Source organism: Alnus glutinosa, chromosome 10 (genome assembly GCF_958979055.1).
Source record: "Alnus glutinosa chromosome 10, dhAlnGlut1.1, whole genome shotgun sequence".
Lineage (NCBI taxonomy): Eukaryota > Viridiplantae > Streptophyta > Magnoliopsida > Fagales > Betulaceae > Alnus > Alnus glutinosa.
This window is the reverse complement of record NC_084895.1, coordinates 11,811,825-11,829,639: the sequence shown is the minus strand read 5'-3', so window position 1 is coordinate 11,829,639 and position 17,815 is coordinate 11,811,825. Positions and strand designations below refer to the sequence as shown.

General features: G+C 35.7%; 1 protein-coding gene and 1 long non-coding RNA gene across 2 annotated transcripts; one reads left to right on the top strand and one right to left on the bottom strand.

The window, feature by feature from the left end:
- Positions 1 to 695: 695 nt before the first annotated feature.
- Positions 696 to 1,556, bottom strand: LOC133879335 (uncharacterized). The gene is made up of 2 exons (XR_009902044.1): positions 1,520 to 1,556; positions 696 to 851 (listed from the first exon to the last, which is right to left on the bottom strand). It is a non-coding gene; the product is annotated as an uncharacterized LOC133879335 (long non-coding RNA).
- Positions 1,557 to 14,820: 13,264 nt separating this feature from the next.
- On the top strand, positions 14,821 to 15,465 carry LOC133879046 (uncharacterized). Its single transcript, XM_062317597.1, has one exon. The coding sequence runs from the start codon at positions 14,821 to 14,823 to the stop codon at positions 15,463 to 15,465; it is 645 nt and encodes a 214-aa protein (XP_062173581.1).
- Positions 15,466 to 17,815: the final 2,350 nt, after the last annotated feature.

Genomic DNA, 17,815 nt, shown 5'->3' with positions numbered 1-17,815 from the left:
TACACCTCACAGCTTGGACTTCAAAGACACGGACTTTCAGCTCGCGCGTGAATTTGTACTGACATTTTTCCTACTTAAATATATCAATCATAGTCCCCCACAACGTGAAATTGTGAATAGCGATATTAGCTCCCAGTCACGGTCATAGTCATTTATGCTCCATTTGTTTCGGCGTAAAATGATTTTTAAAAAATGATTTCGACATTTTTCGATGTTTGGTAGGAGCGAAAATAATAGTCAACCGAAAAATGATTTCTGTTTGACCAAAAATGCTTAGTAAATTTCGGAAAAAGCGTAAATCATTTTCCGAAGACGCTAGACGCAATCGATCTATTTTAAACGGCACAATTGACCTTCACGTTCAAGCAGCCGACCACCATCGAAATATTGCCGGTTTCGAAATCCGACAACATCCGGTTAATGTCGTCGGAATCTGGCGACGGAATCCGGTCACCTTTGCCGGAATCCGGTCAGCCAGATTCCAGCAACCAATTTGATCGGAATTGTAACGCCCCGCCTTTTACAAAAAGGCGTAAGTGAAAATTTCGATTTTCACGTGACATTACTACAACATCAGAGTTATAAATTGGTAGCGGAATATAATTTATCCAACAGACTTGGATTAAATAACACATCAGAGCTTTTTAAATTAAATACCTCTAGACATTCATTAGAAAATACTTAGAACAAATACATGGAAACAGGTGTCCATAGTGACACAAGAGAATACATGGAAATTATTAGCAATCTTGTCAACATAAAATGTTATAAACACAGAAGACTACAAACAAAATACAAACTATGTATCTTTAACTTGAAGACCACTCGAGCTCTAATCTTTGTCTATAAACCTGCACCAATGTATATATATATATATATATATATATATATATATATATATATATATATATATATATATATATAAATAAAAACACAAAACAACCTAAGTGAGTCCACTGTTTCCCATAATAATATGAATGCTGATTTACTAATAAATGCCACATAATGCAAATATGGTTTTATAGTCATGTATATACGCAATATACAAACCGTGGTAGCTAATCACAGTCATATATTAAATGTATACCTAACCATAAAACAGTAATATGACTGTTTTAAATGCAAGGCTTAATTATCAATTTTATGCACTCATCTCGTGAAGGAACCAACGGTCCGGATTAGCGTGTCACGGGAGCCAACGGTCCCAGTTGGTAATACCATCAACACCCCAGCTGTATTAGCCAACTCTCACATTTATTAGTTTGTTACTGGAATCCAAAGGTCCCAGCAGACTATGAGCCAAAGGTCATAACCCGTTTAATTAATTAAGTGTCACGGAAGCCAAAGGTTCCACTGGCAGCCATCACCCCCCCGCTGCATACCAGCTTTGTTATTAACCATTTTAGTTAAAAATAGAAAACATGTAAGAACACATGCGCAAACAAATAAATAAAGCAGTAAACACAATATCATGGAAAAATCCACCAGCTTCGTTCTCAGTAAGTATAGAGATACTTACAGTTCTCTGCTACAAAGAGAGATCCACGGAATAAAGACTGCACAGTTATATACATTTGATAATATATTAGTATAAAATACTAAGAACCTATTTGAACATTTTATCACTTTCGACTTACAAATCACTAATCCCAATTTCTAATGTCGCTTAGATATTATAACGGCATAAAATAGGTTAATTATATTACCACATATTTTATGCGGACATTATTACGGCATTTATTAATTAATATCCACAATATCCTTTTAAGTAAAACGGTATTATAAAAGCTTATCTGTTTTTGTACCAAATCAACGTAGTGACTCGATTAATATAATTAATTGGTTTTATATTTTAAGAGTACCCAAGCGGTACAATATAAATAATCCTTATTTTAATCTTATTATAAAATTTGGGTGGAATAACGGCATTAGTGTTACTAATGCCTAAAAGTACTTTTAGAATTTTGGACGGCATAATAGTGTTTTTGTAAAATATTGCTTTTTATTCGGGTATCACAACGTGATTTATTATTTAAAAATGCCACTTGAAATACCTTGTCAAAATAGAACTTATGATATTATAATATTTTAACTTGAAAATCATAATAACCAAGGTATATCACAAAATATATCATTTTTAAAATATACTTTATATAATCAATTATATATATATATATAGCCATCATTAAAAACATACACACACTACACGTTTCACACGTTTAACAAACACACACACCCACCTTTTAACAAACACACAAATACATGTATTACACCCACACGCCTTCACTCACACACGCTCACATCTGCATCACACACACATTTTACTCTCACACACACATTCCCCATTCAGCACACGCATCTTTACATATTACCATATACACACAATTTTCTTTGATAAGGAACTTATTGAGTCTTTCTAAAATAAGTTGGCTTTGTCCTCTCCTTTGTTGGATGCTGACCGAGTGTGTGAGAGGGACTAAGAGAGGAAAAAAAAAACAGGGTGTTCATGCTCTGTTCTTCAAGAGAGAGAGGGACAGTGGGTTCTTTGAGAGCTTTTCCTTTCCTTATTTCTGGTTTGAGCCGTTAGACAACAAGAGAGTTGAAAAAGAGGGAGAGAAAGAAAAGAGTTGCAGAAAAATGATCAAGGAAGAAGGAGATAGCTTTGGAGAGAATTTTCTAGTTTTCCACTTTGTTTCTTTTCTATTTTTCTGGGCTACAAACCGTGAGCAAGAGAGAGAGAACTGCTGCTGAAACTAAAAGAAAAACATAGAGAAAGAGAGAAGAAGACTTCCTGCAGAGAGAAAAACAGAGAATGAGAAGGATCGAAGAGAAGAGAGCTTCGGCTTTGTGTGCAAGACCCATCACCCATGCTCTCTTTATATAGAAGACTTGAAAGGTGTAGATTATTCCAGCACCGATTTTGATCTACGGACAGAAATCTTGCAGGTGTTTCAAGAAATGATTACAAGATAGGATTTGGCTTGATATCTTTTATCTCCAAGGAACTACTTGGTTGGATTCTAACTAATTACTTCTAAACTTGACTTTGGTCTCTTGTAGTTAGGTATTGATGGTTAAGATTGTTCAAAAACTAATCAAGGGCTGGAGGTTAAACGTGGGGAACAAGTTTGAGAGATGAGATATTTTGGTTAAAAGTCCATGAACGGGAAGAAGGAAGAAAGCCATGCGTGAAGGAGAGCTTCACTTGGGCTCTAAGTTTTTGCTCCACATGTGTGTGCTGCTGGGTTGGTTACATAAGTCTGGGCTGTTATGTGGACTGGGCGGCTGGGTGCTGGGTTCATGGGCTGGGTTTATGGATAAGTAAAATGAGCCCACAAATTACATAATTGAATTTTCGTCCAATTCAGAGATGTAATTTTTCGCGGATGTTTTCGGGTATTAAACGGAGTCCAAAAATTATGAAATTCGGAGGGTAGTTAGAGGACTTCGAGACGAGCGTTCTGGATTTTGAATCGACGAAAACGGAGTTCGTTTGACCCTATTTTCGTTATTCCAAAGTTTAAGGTCCGTTTGAGTTTTTATCAAATTAAAACTATAAATGCTTCTAAATGAACATTTATTTTCATAAATATTCATATATATTCTTTTATCATATTACTAGGTCTTAAATCATATTTTAATATATTTTATTCAATATATTAAAATATGGGGTATTACAGGAATCCGGCAGACCGGCCGGATTCCGGCCGGCTAGCCGGATCTGGCCAGAGAGGCCGGCTGGGATCCGGCTCTGGCCAGAGTGGCCGGATCCCGGCCGGCCCTGGCTAGAGAGGCCGGTTTCCGGCCGGCCCTGGCCAGAACGACCGGCTGGCCGGACGGATCTGGCCAGCCTGCCGGGATCCGGCCTCTCTGGCCAGATGGCCGGAATCCGGCTATCCCAGATTCCGACGAAACTGTCAAGATTCCGGCCTTTATCTCGAATTTTGGCTATATTAGCCGGAATCAGGTAAAAATTGTCAGAATCTTGTCGGTCAGTGACCGAATCTTGTCATCGATGATTTTTATATTATTTTACATTAATATTTTTATGTTGTGAATAAAAATTGATTTTTATAAGTTAATATGATTGAATAAAAATATATAAAAATATTTACGATTTTCCGTACGCGCCAAACACCGGAAAATGCTTTCGACGGAAAATGGTTTCCTGGAAAATGACTTCCCTGAAACCATTTTACGTCGAAACAAACGGAGCATTAATTTCTAGTTTTTTTTTTTTTTTTTTTCTTAATTATATTTGTTCTGATTAAGTGAAAAATAAATATTAATATTCTACGATCTAGATTAAGCTGTGCGTTTGATTTCTAAATAAAAGTTAACTAATGGTCTATGGGATACAACCATGGGCATAATTTAATTTCGAATGTTTTTTCAAGAGAATGCAAAAGAATGAATAAGAGGATTTCAAAAAAAAAAAACTTGTGGGATAAAAATATTGTTTCTAACAATACTTTTTTCATATAATTCGATAACCTATGAGGAAGAAAAATACGACAAAAATGAGCTGTGAAAGAAAAGAGTGTATGATAATAGAATACTTTCGGGGATAAAATTGAGATCCAACCCAATTGCCAGCTCATATTGCTTGCAATTTGGGTATGCAATTGCGAGATGGCTCTTCTGGGGCTCACCTATCCGGACAGGTGTTCAAGTAGCTAAAGACTTGTTTGGGCAAGCATGCCTCATAAGTCATAAGGGATCTTCTCACAATTGATTGCCCAAGAGTGTGGGAGAGCGGCGGAAAATGGTTTACGCATATAAGAAGCGTAAACCATTTTCTTCCTCATAAATGTTATTTTTCTTGGTCAGCTAAAAACATTTTTTAAGTTGACCAATATTTTATGTTGCGCTAAACTTTCAAAAAGAGAAAAAACTTTTTTCTAGAAATTACTTACACCGTAACAAACTGCCAAAAGCCGGCCAGCATAAAAGATTCACACTATAATGAGCATAAGAATGCAATATTTCCAATATTGGCAATTAAATTTAGTTAATCACCATGGTTCACCCATAAATGAATGATACTCATTTAATAAGGTTAATAAGGTTGACGTGACACTTCAAATCAATCATTAATTTTTTATTTTTTATTTTTTTTTATTTTTATTTTTATTTTTATTTTTTTTTAAAGAATGAATCCAAAAATTAGTTTAGAGAGAGATTAGGAGAGGATAGCCGGATAGGTATCTATCTCTACATGTAAAACATATTGAGCAGAATAAAAATGTAATAAAAAATTATTAAAAGTTATAGAACAGTATAGTAAGATAAGTACAAAAAAAAAAAAAACTAAGATAATTGTAAGATAGTGAAAAACTGGATAAAAAGACATTGAAGGTCTAGCTCAAATAACTCTATATTTAAAGCGGGTAGCTAAAGGAGAGAAAACACCACAAATATGAAAAGCACACGAAAGAAAGAAGTAGCTGGCTCCTAAGTCTTAAGAGCACTAGCAGCAGACTCCCAACCATTTTCCCTAATTTAGGAAAAATTTAGGGAACTAAACCACTTTTTTTTTTTCCCTATACAAAAACACCCTACAACAACTTCCCTTTATCTTTCCCTATATCAATTAAATACTGTTTTTTACTTTTATTCTATTATTTTTTCTCTTTCCTTCTTTTATTTTTTTATTCATTTTTTTCTTCTCTCCTCTCTTGGCTTCTCCGTCCTCTCTCTCTCTCAAAACCCACCACCCAACTACACCAGATCAGAGCCACCAATTGCCCCATGTATCGTGTGCCGATCGTTGAAAGCACAGTCCAGTCGCCATCGCCGAAGCCTAATGTCAATAATTCCGGTCAAGGTGACGAAACCCAGGTGGAAAATTCACAGTGTAGTGGTGGATCCGGTTTCCACTGGTCTACAAATTCCACGATTTCCTCTTGAGAATTTATTTATCCTCCTCAAAAATAAATGCCCTGTTTCTCCTCACCCATTAATCCAGTCGGCGATGCTCTCAAGCCAATCTCATCGCTTTCTACCCTATGGACGAAGTCAATCCATCCATTCCGAATCGCCGGCAATTGTTCCCCACCCCAAACAAAGAACAGCGTTCCCAAATTTTCCGAAACACCAGACTTTTCCCGAGAAAATCAAACAAGAAAGCCCAGATGAAAATGCAATTTCATTGAGCAATAGATGACGACGATGAGCTGCGAAGATCCGACGACCACGTCTCCACGACAATGAGCAATAGATGACGAAGGGCCCGGCAATCCAGCTCTTTAACTTCGCCCAAGCGATAAGCATAAGCCAGCGATCCCCCGAGAAGCTGTTCAAGATCCTCGGCCTCTACGACGGGTTGATGGATTTGATTCCAGACATCGACGTGGGGAAGTGATTCTGGGACATCGACGTGGGGAAGTGATTGAGTTTGAGCTGTGGAGACGTGGTCGGAAAATGGGTTTGTGGGGATTGAGAAGGGGTGAGCCGGTGAGGAAGGTGGAAGGTGAAATTGAGGTGAAGACGATGGAGGACGGGAGAAGGAGGAAGGAGAGAGGAGAGAGGAGTAGGAGAGAGAGATGGTTTTTCTTTTGGATTATAATATCTTGTTGGAAAGCTACAGTGCTACACAATGTATTGGGTAGCACTATAGCTTCCCAAGGGTGACCATCTATTTTAGGGTAACTATTGTGGTATGGTTTTTGGTAACTTTTTTCACATTTTCCCTATTTTAGGAAAAAAAAACTACTTATAGGGCATCTGCTACTAGTGCTCTAACTCTTAAATTCTCATAGTGGGACACGTGTCCTTGTTTCGTGTTTTCTGACCCTGTCCTTCACAGCTTGGACTAAAAGACACGCAATTCACCCCTTTAACCCTTTTCCCTGGCCTTTTAAATTAGGGTAATACTTGGTTGAAGCAAAGTTTCTCATCCGGAAATTTTGCTTCAGCGTAGCACTGCTCTTTAAATTAGGAAAAAAATAAAAAGAACACACAATTCCAGCTGGTGAAGAGGTACTGACATTTCTAGTGAACTATTATTTATATCTTGGTTTTGCAGAGTACTTTTTCTTTTCTTTTTTTCTTTTTTCTTTTTTTTTTTTTTTTTTTTCTGCACAACAGATACGATAGTTTGCATGTATTAAAAAACCATGTTGCTTCGTTGCTTTTAGTGCGTTAAACCTCATTGTTTCATTTCATAAAAATGACGTTAAAGCTCTAATGTGATTATTGGAGAGAGCCATTGACTCCGGTCGTTGACTGCCCTGTGTAGTAGACTAGTAGTAGTGAGAATAGGCAAAGACCAAAGGGTAGACACCACGCATGAATTTGAAAGAAAAAAAAAAAAAGTTTAAACAGAGCCAGATATTCCGGTCTGGTTCATCTAATGACTTTCCTGTTCTTTTTTTTAAAAAAAAATTTTTATACAATTATACCCTCAGATAAAACATTTAAAGAAAAAAAAAAAAAAAACAAAATCCATATCCATGGCTAGCCATGGAGGTTGACTGGCCATGAAAGGAGGACATTTAATAGATCAAAGACAAATATAATGTAATATGCTTGTACTGTTTTTTCTTGTAGATGTCTCACTTTAATTCATTGGATTTAAATTTTCTTGCAATGTGGATGGATATTCTTCATTTGCGCTTAATGTAGGATTCATGTTTTGCAGTTGCCTCATAGCCATGAACTTACTTTCTGGCTTATGGACTTGCATAGAGGTATCCAGTTACATGCATGACGTGGGGGTTTCCATGCTGCCCAAATTCCTGGTTGTGCCAAGTTCGATTATAGAAGACAATGGGAAAGCTGATACGGAATTTACTGTAAGCATTCCAATTCTTTTTTCCTTTTGATTTTTTTTATAGCTGCTTGGTGAAGGTGTTGTAGCTCTCCCGGGAGATTCAAACCAGGTTGTGGAATCATAGAGCATGCTTGTAAAGCTTTTGCTATTCATGTCAACATGATTTATTATAAACATTATATAGCTTTTCAAAGTCCAAGATGTATTGTAATGAATAAACTTTTATTTGGAATTACAATTTTGTGTCTATAAGTTGGTTGACATAAACACAATGAATATGAATGTCATACATGATTTCCAATACCTTTGATTTGAAGTAACAACATATGTGTGCTATCTAAATTAACTCTTATTTTCTTTTGGTATATCATATTTATTAAATTTTATAGTTTTACTTTATTTGTTTCAAAAATTCAATAAATACTTGTTCAATAATCTAGATATTAAATCTATTCTACAATATATATATATATATATATATATATATATATATAAACTATAATGTTAACAATTATATTGATGCACCGGGAACCAAGCAAATGCACGTGCCATCCAACTCATAACTAAAAATGTTCAAAATAAAAAAGAAAAGAAGAAAACAATTAAAGAGATAAATGAGTTTGGTAAAAGTAAGATCAGGGACGAAGTCAAAAGTATTTTGGACTGAGCCAACCTGCCAAAACTTACTTTAAATTCTCAAATTATTATTATTATTTTTTTTTAAATGCTAGCTCATTTTTAACTTCTTTCTTGTATTTATTACAAATTATGTATTATTTTTCCTCCACTCTTCTTGAAGTAAAAAAATAAAAACTTAAATTTTTTTAAGGTATGATTTATCTAGTTTTTTTTTTTTTTTTTTTTTTTTTTTTTTTTTTTTTTTTTTTTTTTTTTTTAATAGAACATAACTAGCTTAACATGAATATATGGTTAATTGAAAAAATTATTTGGTAATTTGGTACAACATTTGAAATTTGCGATTTTATTTGGAAGGTGGAAAAAGATTTTCCTCTAACGACCTCCTAATGGCCTTATATGCTACTGGCCTACAAGGACTCCCCCTTAAATGCAGACAAATAAATACAAAACGCAGGAATAAAACAAAGAGGTTGAAACGCAGATAAATAAATACAAAACGCAGGAATAAAACAAGGATGCTGAAAGCATAAAACACATGAACAATTGGACCTACATGCACTGTTTTGGACCATCTCACTGTTGCCTAGCTGTATTGCACCTCTGCCACGTGTCGCAACTGGCACCACATCTAGCTTTCTCTCTCGATTATTCTCAAGCTTCTTCAATTCTAACCCACATCTTCTTCAAATTTCGGCATTTTTCATTTTTCATTTTTCAAAGACGCCCCATGACACTGTTCTCCCCTCATTTGCTGTCCCCAGACTCTTTTGTGTTTAGCAAAGCAGACTAAGCAGGCGATCGTGCTCTCGTCTTCCTCCTTGGTTCCTTACAAATAATTTTTTTTTTTGGACTATTTTTTTTAACCTTATAATTTTTCTTTTCAATAAATTTGGGGGGGGGGGGAGGGCATGGACCCTATCGGCCCTTCCTTCCTCCGTTTCTGAGTAAGATAGAGACATAAAAGCATGACATGTAGATCTGAAAAGTTTTGAGTGATCACGTGAAAGTAGATTAGATCACTACAAAAAAAAAAAAATCATATATATATATATATAGTGCATCCTAGCAAGTCCAACTAAACTCCTTTGACAATTGATTTTTTTGGAGTTAAGCTTTCAATATATATATATTTGCCCTATTTATTAAGTTTGAAAAGTACTACCAGTTAAAGAAGTAAATGATGTGAAAGCTACTTCACACTTGTTCCTTCTTTCTTTGAATTTTTTGGCTAGAGATAATTAATTGGTCAAGAAAAACTTTCCTAAAATGGAATGTCATATTATTATGTTAAAATTAATAAAAGTTGGGTATTTTTAAGCTAAACGCACATTGATGGTGCCTTATTTGATGAGAAAGCACTCAACTCTATGAGTGAAATAGAAATCTCAATAAAAAGAAATCATTCAATATATATATATATATATGACCCAATAATTATATGCATGAAGTCCGGGAAAGGAAAGCATAGTAATTTTCTTGGGTTATCCTCGTAATCCGATGATGATAATAATAATAATAATAATATGACTACATAATTATTTGATGTGTTTTAAAAGAAATAATTGTAAGTGTTCATAGATTAATCATGCAAATGGAAACATACATAGACCTTTATTTTATATATATATATATATATATATATATATCTAACAATCTCATGAAAAAAAAACAAAGTAGTGGTCCCGTGGAGAACCTCCCGAAAATGAAAACAGTTCAAGGGAAATGGGGGGAAGGAGGAATGAAAATTTCAAACTGGACGAGATTTTTGTTTGGATAACTCATAAATTTTGAGTTAAGCTAATGACAAAACTCACAATTGACACTACTAATATTGATAGCACTACTCCTGAAAAAGCAAGTTTAATGCCACGCAATTTCAGATATATATATATATAATAAAATAATTTTTTTTGAATAAATAATAATAATAATAAGAACTTTAATGCTTACGTTATTGTTGAAAATGCTTAAAATTAGAAGAAAATAAGAAGAAGTGATAAATGCCTTCAGATCACAATAAGATGCTCTCACGCTGAGAAGAGAGATTTGGATCTCAGAGTATGACTCTGTTTCGATGGGCAAAATCCCCTTTTTTTTGGTGCAGGGAATGTCTCTGTTGGAGGAGGAACTGGAGGAGAAGAAGTCGTCAAAAGCCTCTCACCAAAGCGATAGACTGTCTAGCTTAAAAGGGCAAAATAGTCATTAGGCAGTGGACAAGAAAAAACCGAATTAAAGACCCAAAAATACTCTTTAACAACCAAAATGGGTACCAAGGCATTCCTAACAACTTTTTAACCATTTTTCTAATACATAGAGAATAAAATCATTTTTTTTTTCTTATATATATATATATATATATATTTTTTTCCTTTTAATTAAAAGTAGGAAATAGAAGATAAAGTAAGAGAGATAATATATTTTATGAATAAACAAATGAATGTGAATATTACAGTGTTTCTTTATGCATTGAGAAGCACGGTAACCTTCATAGAGAACATAAAAATATAGGTAAACTATTGTAGGTGACTTTTTGTAACTTTTTAAATTTAGATAACAGAACCCCTATAGAAAAACTGTTATAATTGCTCTAAGATAATTTTAATTTCAAATACCAAAAAAGTCACCATCTCGATCTGCACAAACTTCAAGGGTAAAATAGTAATTTTGACCAAAAAGACAACAATACCCAGAAGATTCCTGAACTAGCCGAATGTAAGCAGGAGTAAAATAGTCATTTTAGCATCTAAGGAAATACTAAAAGACAAACATAACCCTGCCTGATTTAATTATAACTAACAAATATGAAGGGCGATACTGTAAATTGACAGTATCAAATAGGTAGCCTTTTATCTAATATTTATCGAATAAAGTGACGGAGAGAATCTCATTGAATGCTTCGCCCGTCGCCTTCCATCCTTTCATCATTTACACAATAAAAACAAAAGCAAAAACACCATTGGTTTCGAGGAGAACCTTCCTCAAGTGGAAAGAATTCATTAACTTTGGTGAGTAAAGCCAGAAGGAGCAGATCCAATCCATTACATCCATCCATCTACCTCACCTCGTTAATCTGCCACCTGAGAAATGAGCTTTAAAAGCACACACGTACGTCACAGCTTGGACTTCAAAGGGGACTTTCAGCTGGCTCTAGCTCTAGCTCGTGAATATATACTGACATTTCTCCAACTTTATGAAGGAATTTTTCAACAAAATTACCTTGAATATCCCTCCTAATCTTATATATTCGTCAGAGAAAAACTTTTTTAAAATGGAATGTCTTATTATTATGTCAATATTAATTAAGGAAAAATTGCACCGTTGGTCCCTGTGGTATGCCATAATTATTTTTTACTCCCTATGGTTTAAAAAGTTCATGAGAGATCCCTGTGGTATGTAATAATTACAAATCGATCCCTGGCGTCAAATTCTGTTAAATTTTTAACAGATTCCGTCGAATGCCACGTCAGAGCCACGTGTCGTCATCTTATTGGTGACACGTGGCGCTGATATGTCCAATCTTAATAAAAAAAATAAAAATTTATTAAAAAATAAATAGAAATACTTATTTTTTTAAAAAAATTAAAATTCAAAAACAAAAAAAACAAAAAAGAAAAAACAAAAATGGGAAAGGGGGTGGCCGCGCGCCGTCAGGGGTGGTGCGCGGCCACCCCCATGGCATTGGGGGTGGCACGCGGCCACCCCCAGGCCATTGGGGGTGACCTTCGGGCCATCTTCGGCCACTGGGGGTGGCCGCGCGCCATCCCCAGAGGCAGCCTGGGGTGGCGCGCGGCCACCCCAGTGGCCGGGGGGTAGCCATCGGGCCACCCCTAGAAGATCTAGGGGTGGCGCGAAGGCCACCCCCAATGGCCTGGGGGTGGCCGCGCGCCACCCCCTTTCCCATTTTTGTTTTTTGTTTTTTTTTTTTTTTTTTTTGTTTTTTTTTTAATTTTTTTTAAAAAATAAGTATTTTTATTTATATTTTAATAAATTTTTATTTTTTTTATTAAGATGGACACGTGTCGCTAATAAGATGGCGACACGTGTCGCCAATAAGATGGCGACACGTGTCGCTGACGTATAGGACTAACAGATTCCGTCAAAACTGTAGATGGAAAATCGACTCAGGGAGTAAAACGTAATTATTGCATACAACAGGGATCTCTCATGAATTTTTTAAATCATAGGGAGTGAAAAATAATTATGACATACCACAGGGACCAACAGTACAATTTTTTCATTAATTAAAGTTGAGTGTTTTTAAGCTATACCTGATTGTTTCATTTCATAAAAACAACGTTAAACGTTTAACTAATCAAGCTGTAATGTGATTATTGTAGATAGCAATTGACTCCTATTGTTGACTGCCTTGTGTAGTAGACTAGTAATAGTGAGAATAGGCAAAGTAGATATAATGATTGATGATGAAGCTCACAGCTACTACTCGAGTACTGGCAGTATTCTTTCCGAAAAAACAACTTTAATATCACATGATTTCAAATATATATGCAATAAAATAAAATTTTGTTTTTAAAAAACTAATAATAAAAAGAACTTTAATGGTCACGTCATTGTTGGAAATATTCAAAATTAAAAAAACAAGAAAATTAGAGAGATAGTTGAGTTTGATAAAAGTAAGATAGATCTGAAAAGCTCTGAAATTGTCACGTCACGTGAAAGTAGATTGAGCTGGGCAAAGGTAAGCTAGTGACATAAAAATATGAATATGTAAATCTGAAAAGTTATGAACAGTCACGTGAAAGTAGATAAGTCACTATAAAACAAAAAAATGATATTATATATAGAGAAATGCTAAAAAAATATCATTTCATTCCCTTCATTCCTCCATTTTCATTAAACAAATTGATTTTAATGAAAAAGTAGTCTCTGATATCACATCAGAGACTACTTTTTCATTAAAATCAATTTATTTAATGAAAAAGGAAGATGAGAGGGGATGAGGGGTGCATGTATAGCACCCCTCTTATATATATATATATATAGTGCGTGTACGTCTTTTTTTCTTTTTAGATGAATAGTGCGTGTACATCGATCTTTGCATTGCGTGTACCCCTCTTATAATTGTTGAAAGCCCTCAAAGCGTTGAGCAAGAACAAAACTCTCCAGCCAATCAAGCGGAAGAAGATACTATCATTGTTGAGGAAGAACAAAATTCTTCAGCTGAACAAGCGGAAGAGGATACAATTATTGTTGAGGAAGATCAAAATTCTTCAGAGGAGACAAAAACGTCTTTCTTTGCGGCCATTTTTAACAAACCGGAAAGAGGACAAGACTATGGAATATTGCAAGCATTATTGAGCATTGATATGCTTACTATCTTGCTTGCAACATTAGTTGGAGTTTTTTTTTTTTTTTTTTTTTTTTTTTTTTTTTTTTTTTTTAAGGGAAAGAAAGCCTTTCATTGAGATCAATAGCATTACAACAACAGACACCACAACAAGGGTGAAACATAAGCACCCTAAAGGTGTACAAACATCTCAATGCAATACAGACAGTTGCTACTAAATAAAACGCAGCCAACAGAATGATGCCTCTGCGTTGACATACACATTTACTTGAACAGGGAGTCGGTCACACATTCTGGGCGACTGCCAATGACTAGATTAATGTACGTACAAAGCAAACTGTCCAAAGAAACACAAACAACAACAAAACAGGAAAAGCTCAACGGAGGAGCTATCTGCCGGGAGAGCCACCGCCTGTGGTGCCGGCGCGTGCGGTGCACGCGCCGGCACCAGAGAACAAGCCCATCAACCCTGAAGCTCCAAAAGCCTCCGATCATCACCAGAACCACCATACACGGCGAAGAAAACCGGTTTGCAGCCCTCACGCGCGATCCGAAACGAAAACCACCCAGGCGCGTGAAGGCCACGCGCCGATCACCGAGAGACCGCACAGCCGTGGAGAGTGGCTGGAGCACCAGAGACTGACGACGAACACAGCTAACAGGCTCGTGTCCACCAGAAGACGGAGAAAACTTGTAGATCTGGCCTCTAAAAAATCTGACAGTGAACAACCATACCACAAACTCCGCCATCGACAAGCCATGGGTGACTAGTCCCCACCGACACCTTCACCAGAGAACTCTCCTGCCTATACAAACTAAAACCAGAAAACCTAAACACCCACCGGATTCACACCGGGGCGACTAAAGCTTCCACAACCCTAAAGGTCGGAAGACTCAACTACAAAACAAAAACCATCTTAGCAACAAAGACTAAGATGGCCAAAACAAAAAACCCAGGGAGGAGGGAGGCGTGAAAGCCTCCCTACCCCAAAACCAACAAACTGCCGGCTCTCTCTCTCACTAGAAAAACGGGAGTCTCTCTCACTAGAAAAACGTTTCTTTTTTAGTTGGAGTTGGCTCTTGCTTGATGGCCTTGTACAACATGTCGGAAATCAGTGATGCGCTTCAATATGAGCCTAAGGCGGTAGTCATCTTATTGTTGCTGATTAACTTTTGGAATTTTGCGGGGCGAGTGTTATGTGGTTTTATATCTGAAAAATTAGTTATGAAATATAAAGTTCCTCGCCCCCTTATGTTATCAACAATTCTTTTTCTCTCATGCATCGGGCTGCTGCTCATCGCGTCCCCCTTCAAGGATTCACTGTTTTTGGCATCAGCAATCATTAGTTTTGCACTTGGTGCACAACTGCCACTTGTTTTGGCCATAATTTCTGACATTTTTGGCCTGAAGCACTATTCCACTTTGTTCAATTGTAGACAAATGGCAGGTTCAGTTGGCTCATATTTGTTAACTAAGGAGCTCACTGGAAGCATCTACGATGCAGAGGCAATGAAGCTGCATAGAATGGAGGGTTTGGGAAAGCCACTGGTTTGCCAGGGAAAAAAATGTTTTGGCCTGTCTTTTACAATTATGGCCATTGTGACATTTTTTGGAGGTTTAATTTCATTGATTCTGGCTGCAAAAACGCGAGAATTTTACAAAGGTGATATACACAAAAGGTACAGAGGTGATGATGAGAAGACTGAGGTGGCATCATCTTTAGCTGATGAAGTGGCAATGGAATGAGGAAAAAGACCTTTATTAGTAAATAAGTCAAGCAATTTTATCACTGTACAGACTTGTCTACTCAATTATACAAAGTGTATATATATATGCATGGTTTATCTACATCTTGTGTTATCTATTATCTTCGATCATTATGTCTTCTGGTTCACTGACTTCATACTACTACAATAAACTTTCAAATCCCAACTTACATGCCACAACTGCCTTTCTAAAAATTAACAGCAAAAATCCAATTATAAGCAGAACGTACAGAATACAACATTTAGCATGCACAAGGCTAGAATATATATATATATATATATATATACCCGTGGCCCACAATATAAGTAGAGACCGATCATGAATGACTAGAGTTAGTTATATATGATTGTGCATGGATAAGGAAAGGCTATAACAATGCGACAAGATCGAGTATTATCGACAATAATCCAGAACAATATTCAGACAACGTACGGTGTTAGAAACCAAAAAAGTGTTAAGAGGGAAAAAGTTAACACCCGCACTAGTGGAAGTGGTCACAAAAGGAAAAACATGCTAAGTGGGAAAAATATTTTGAGGATGACTTGCCTCAATAATCAATTAATATCTGGTTGTCTCGAAGAGGTAGTTTAATCAGTTGGGGATTATGTCTCATAAAGCGGATGTCACTAGTTTGAATCCTTACTTTTCCTCTTGTGTGGACATATAAAAAAAAAAATTGAAAAAAAAAAAATCAATATATGGTTGGACAGAGTCACGTACAGAGGCTATCCGGGGAAAAGTAGGGTCCATGGATCACTTGCTACGTACGTAAGCTTCTGTCAAGCCTTTCTTTAATATTGATTGGCTAATTATAAGCCTTTCTTTAAAGAGGAATGCTACATATCATCCCATTGTCCTCCTTTTGTCCTCCCAAAATTGATGTGGCTCTTAAAATCACCATTGGATCAAAATCCAACAATGATCTATCATAAATTCAATGGTGATTTTAAGAGTCACATCAATTTTGGGAGGACAAAAGGAAGACAATGGGATGATATGTAGCATTCCTCTTCTTTAAAACTGTCAAGTGTCAAACCAAAACCCATTGGGCCCAACCCACAAACACCTTTCAGTCTACCTATAACCCAACTCCTACCCGACCCAAAATCACACCCTAGCTACCGTTTCAAACCCAAACCACAACCCGGTTCCTCTCACCATCTCCATTCTCCACGGTCTACCCCACCCACCGTACGTACCAAGGGATTAATTAGGAAACATCAATCTCAAGTCCAAAACACTCTAGAATAAAAGTCTAAACCTTTCACACTTGTATCGTTTGACTATATATAATTTGGTCACAATTAATAAACCATATGCTATATTAATACAGGATCTTTGCTTGTATTTCATATGTACAATGTGGTCATTGTACGTGTAGTTAGCCTTGATTGTTTCACTTTCCTTATGATTGTTTTTAAAAATAAAAATAAAATAAAATACACAGCCAAAAGGCATTGTATACAATGTGTACAAAATGTATGCAAATAACATACCTCTTTAATTCATCTGTACAAGCTGCCATTGCACGTACATGTACGTAGCTAGCCTTGATTGTTTCACTTAATTTACTTATGAATAATTGTTTTTTCTGTGGTCAATATTCTCTTGTTTGCTTACTTGATAAGCATCTTATTTTACCTTTCGAGATATGATTTTCATTGTTTTTCTAATATATTTTTATATTCTATTCTATGATTTCTTCTATTGATATATTCACAGACTCTTGTCAATCAATTTTGTCCACGTTTTTAACTTATTTTCTTTCTTCATACGTTTTTTTTCTTCTAAATTCTTTCTTGATATGTTAATTAGGTTATATAATTATTTATTCTAAGTCTTCTTTTATCTTCTCAAATCATTCACCTACCAAGAATATCAAGATTTATTTGCAAATAATTATTGTGGGCCATGGAGGAGACAAAGTCTAAAACCAGTACATATTTATTTGGAAAATGTTAGATTTACAACAACAATACAACAACTGCACAACAACCCATCACATGAGGGTGGGCCCTACACACTGGGGTCCACCCTCATGTGATGGGTTGTTGTGCAGTTGTTGTGATGGTGTAGTGTAAGAATCAAATCCCTATTTATTTTGCTAGTTTTGCCAAGATGCAATGTAGAATGATGTAATTTAAACAAATAAAAATAAAGAAGACTATTCTGAAGAAAAAAAAAAGAGGATAGAAATACATTAATGTTATGTATGTTTTAAGGAAAAAACTTTTTTTTTTTTTTTTTGGTGCTAAATTTTTAGTATTATTGTTGACGGTTTGAGAATCTGAAAGTGGGCTAGCTTATTTATTTATTTTTGTTTTTTTGA

Excerpts from the sequence above, each read along its gene's own strand:
- LOC133879046 (XM_062317597.1), top strand. The coding sequence starts at position 14,821 with ATGTCGGAAATCAGTGATGCGCTTCAATATGAGCCTAAGGCGGTAGTC.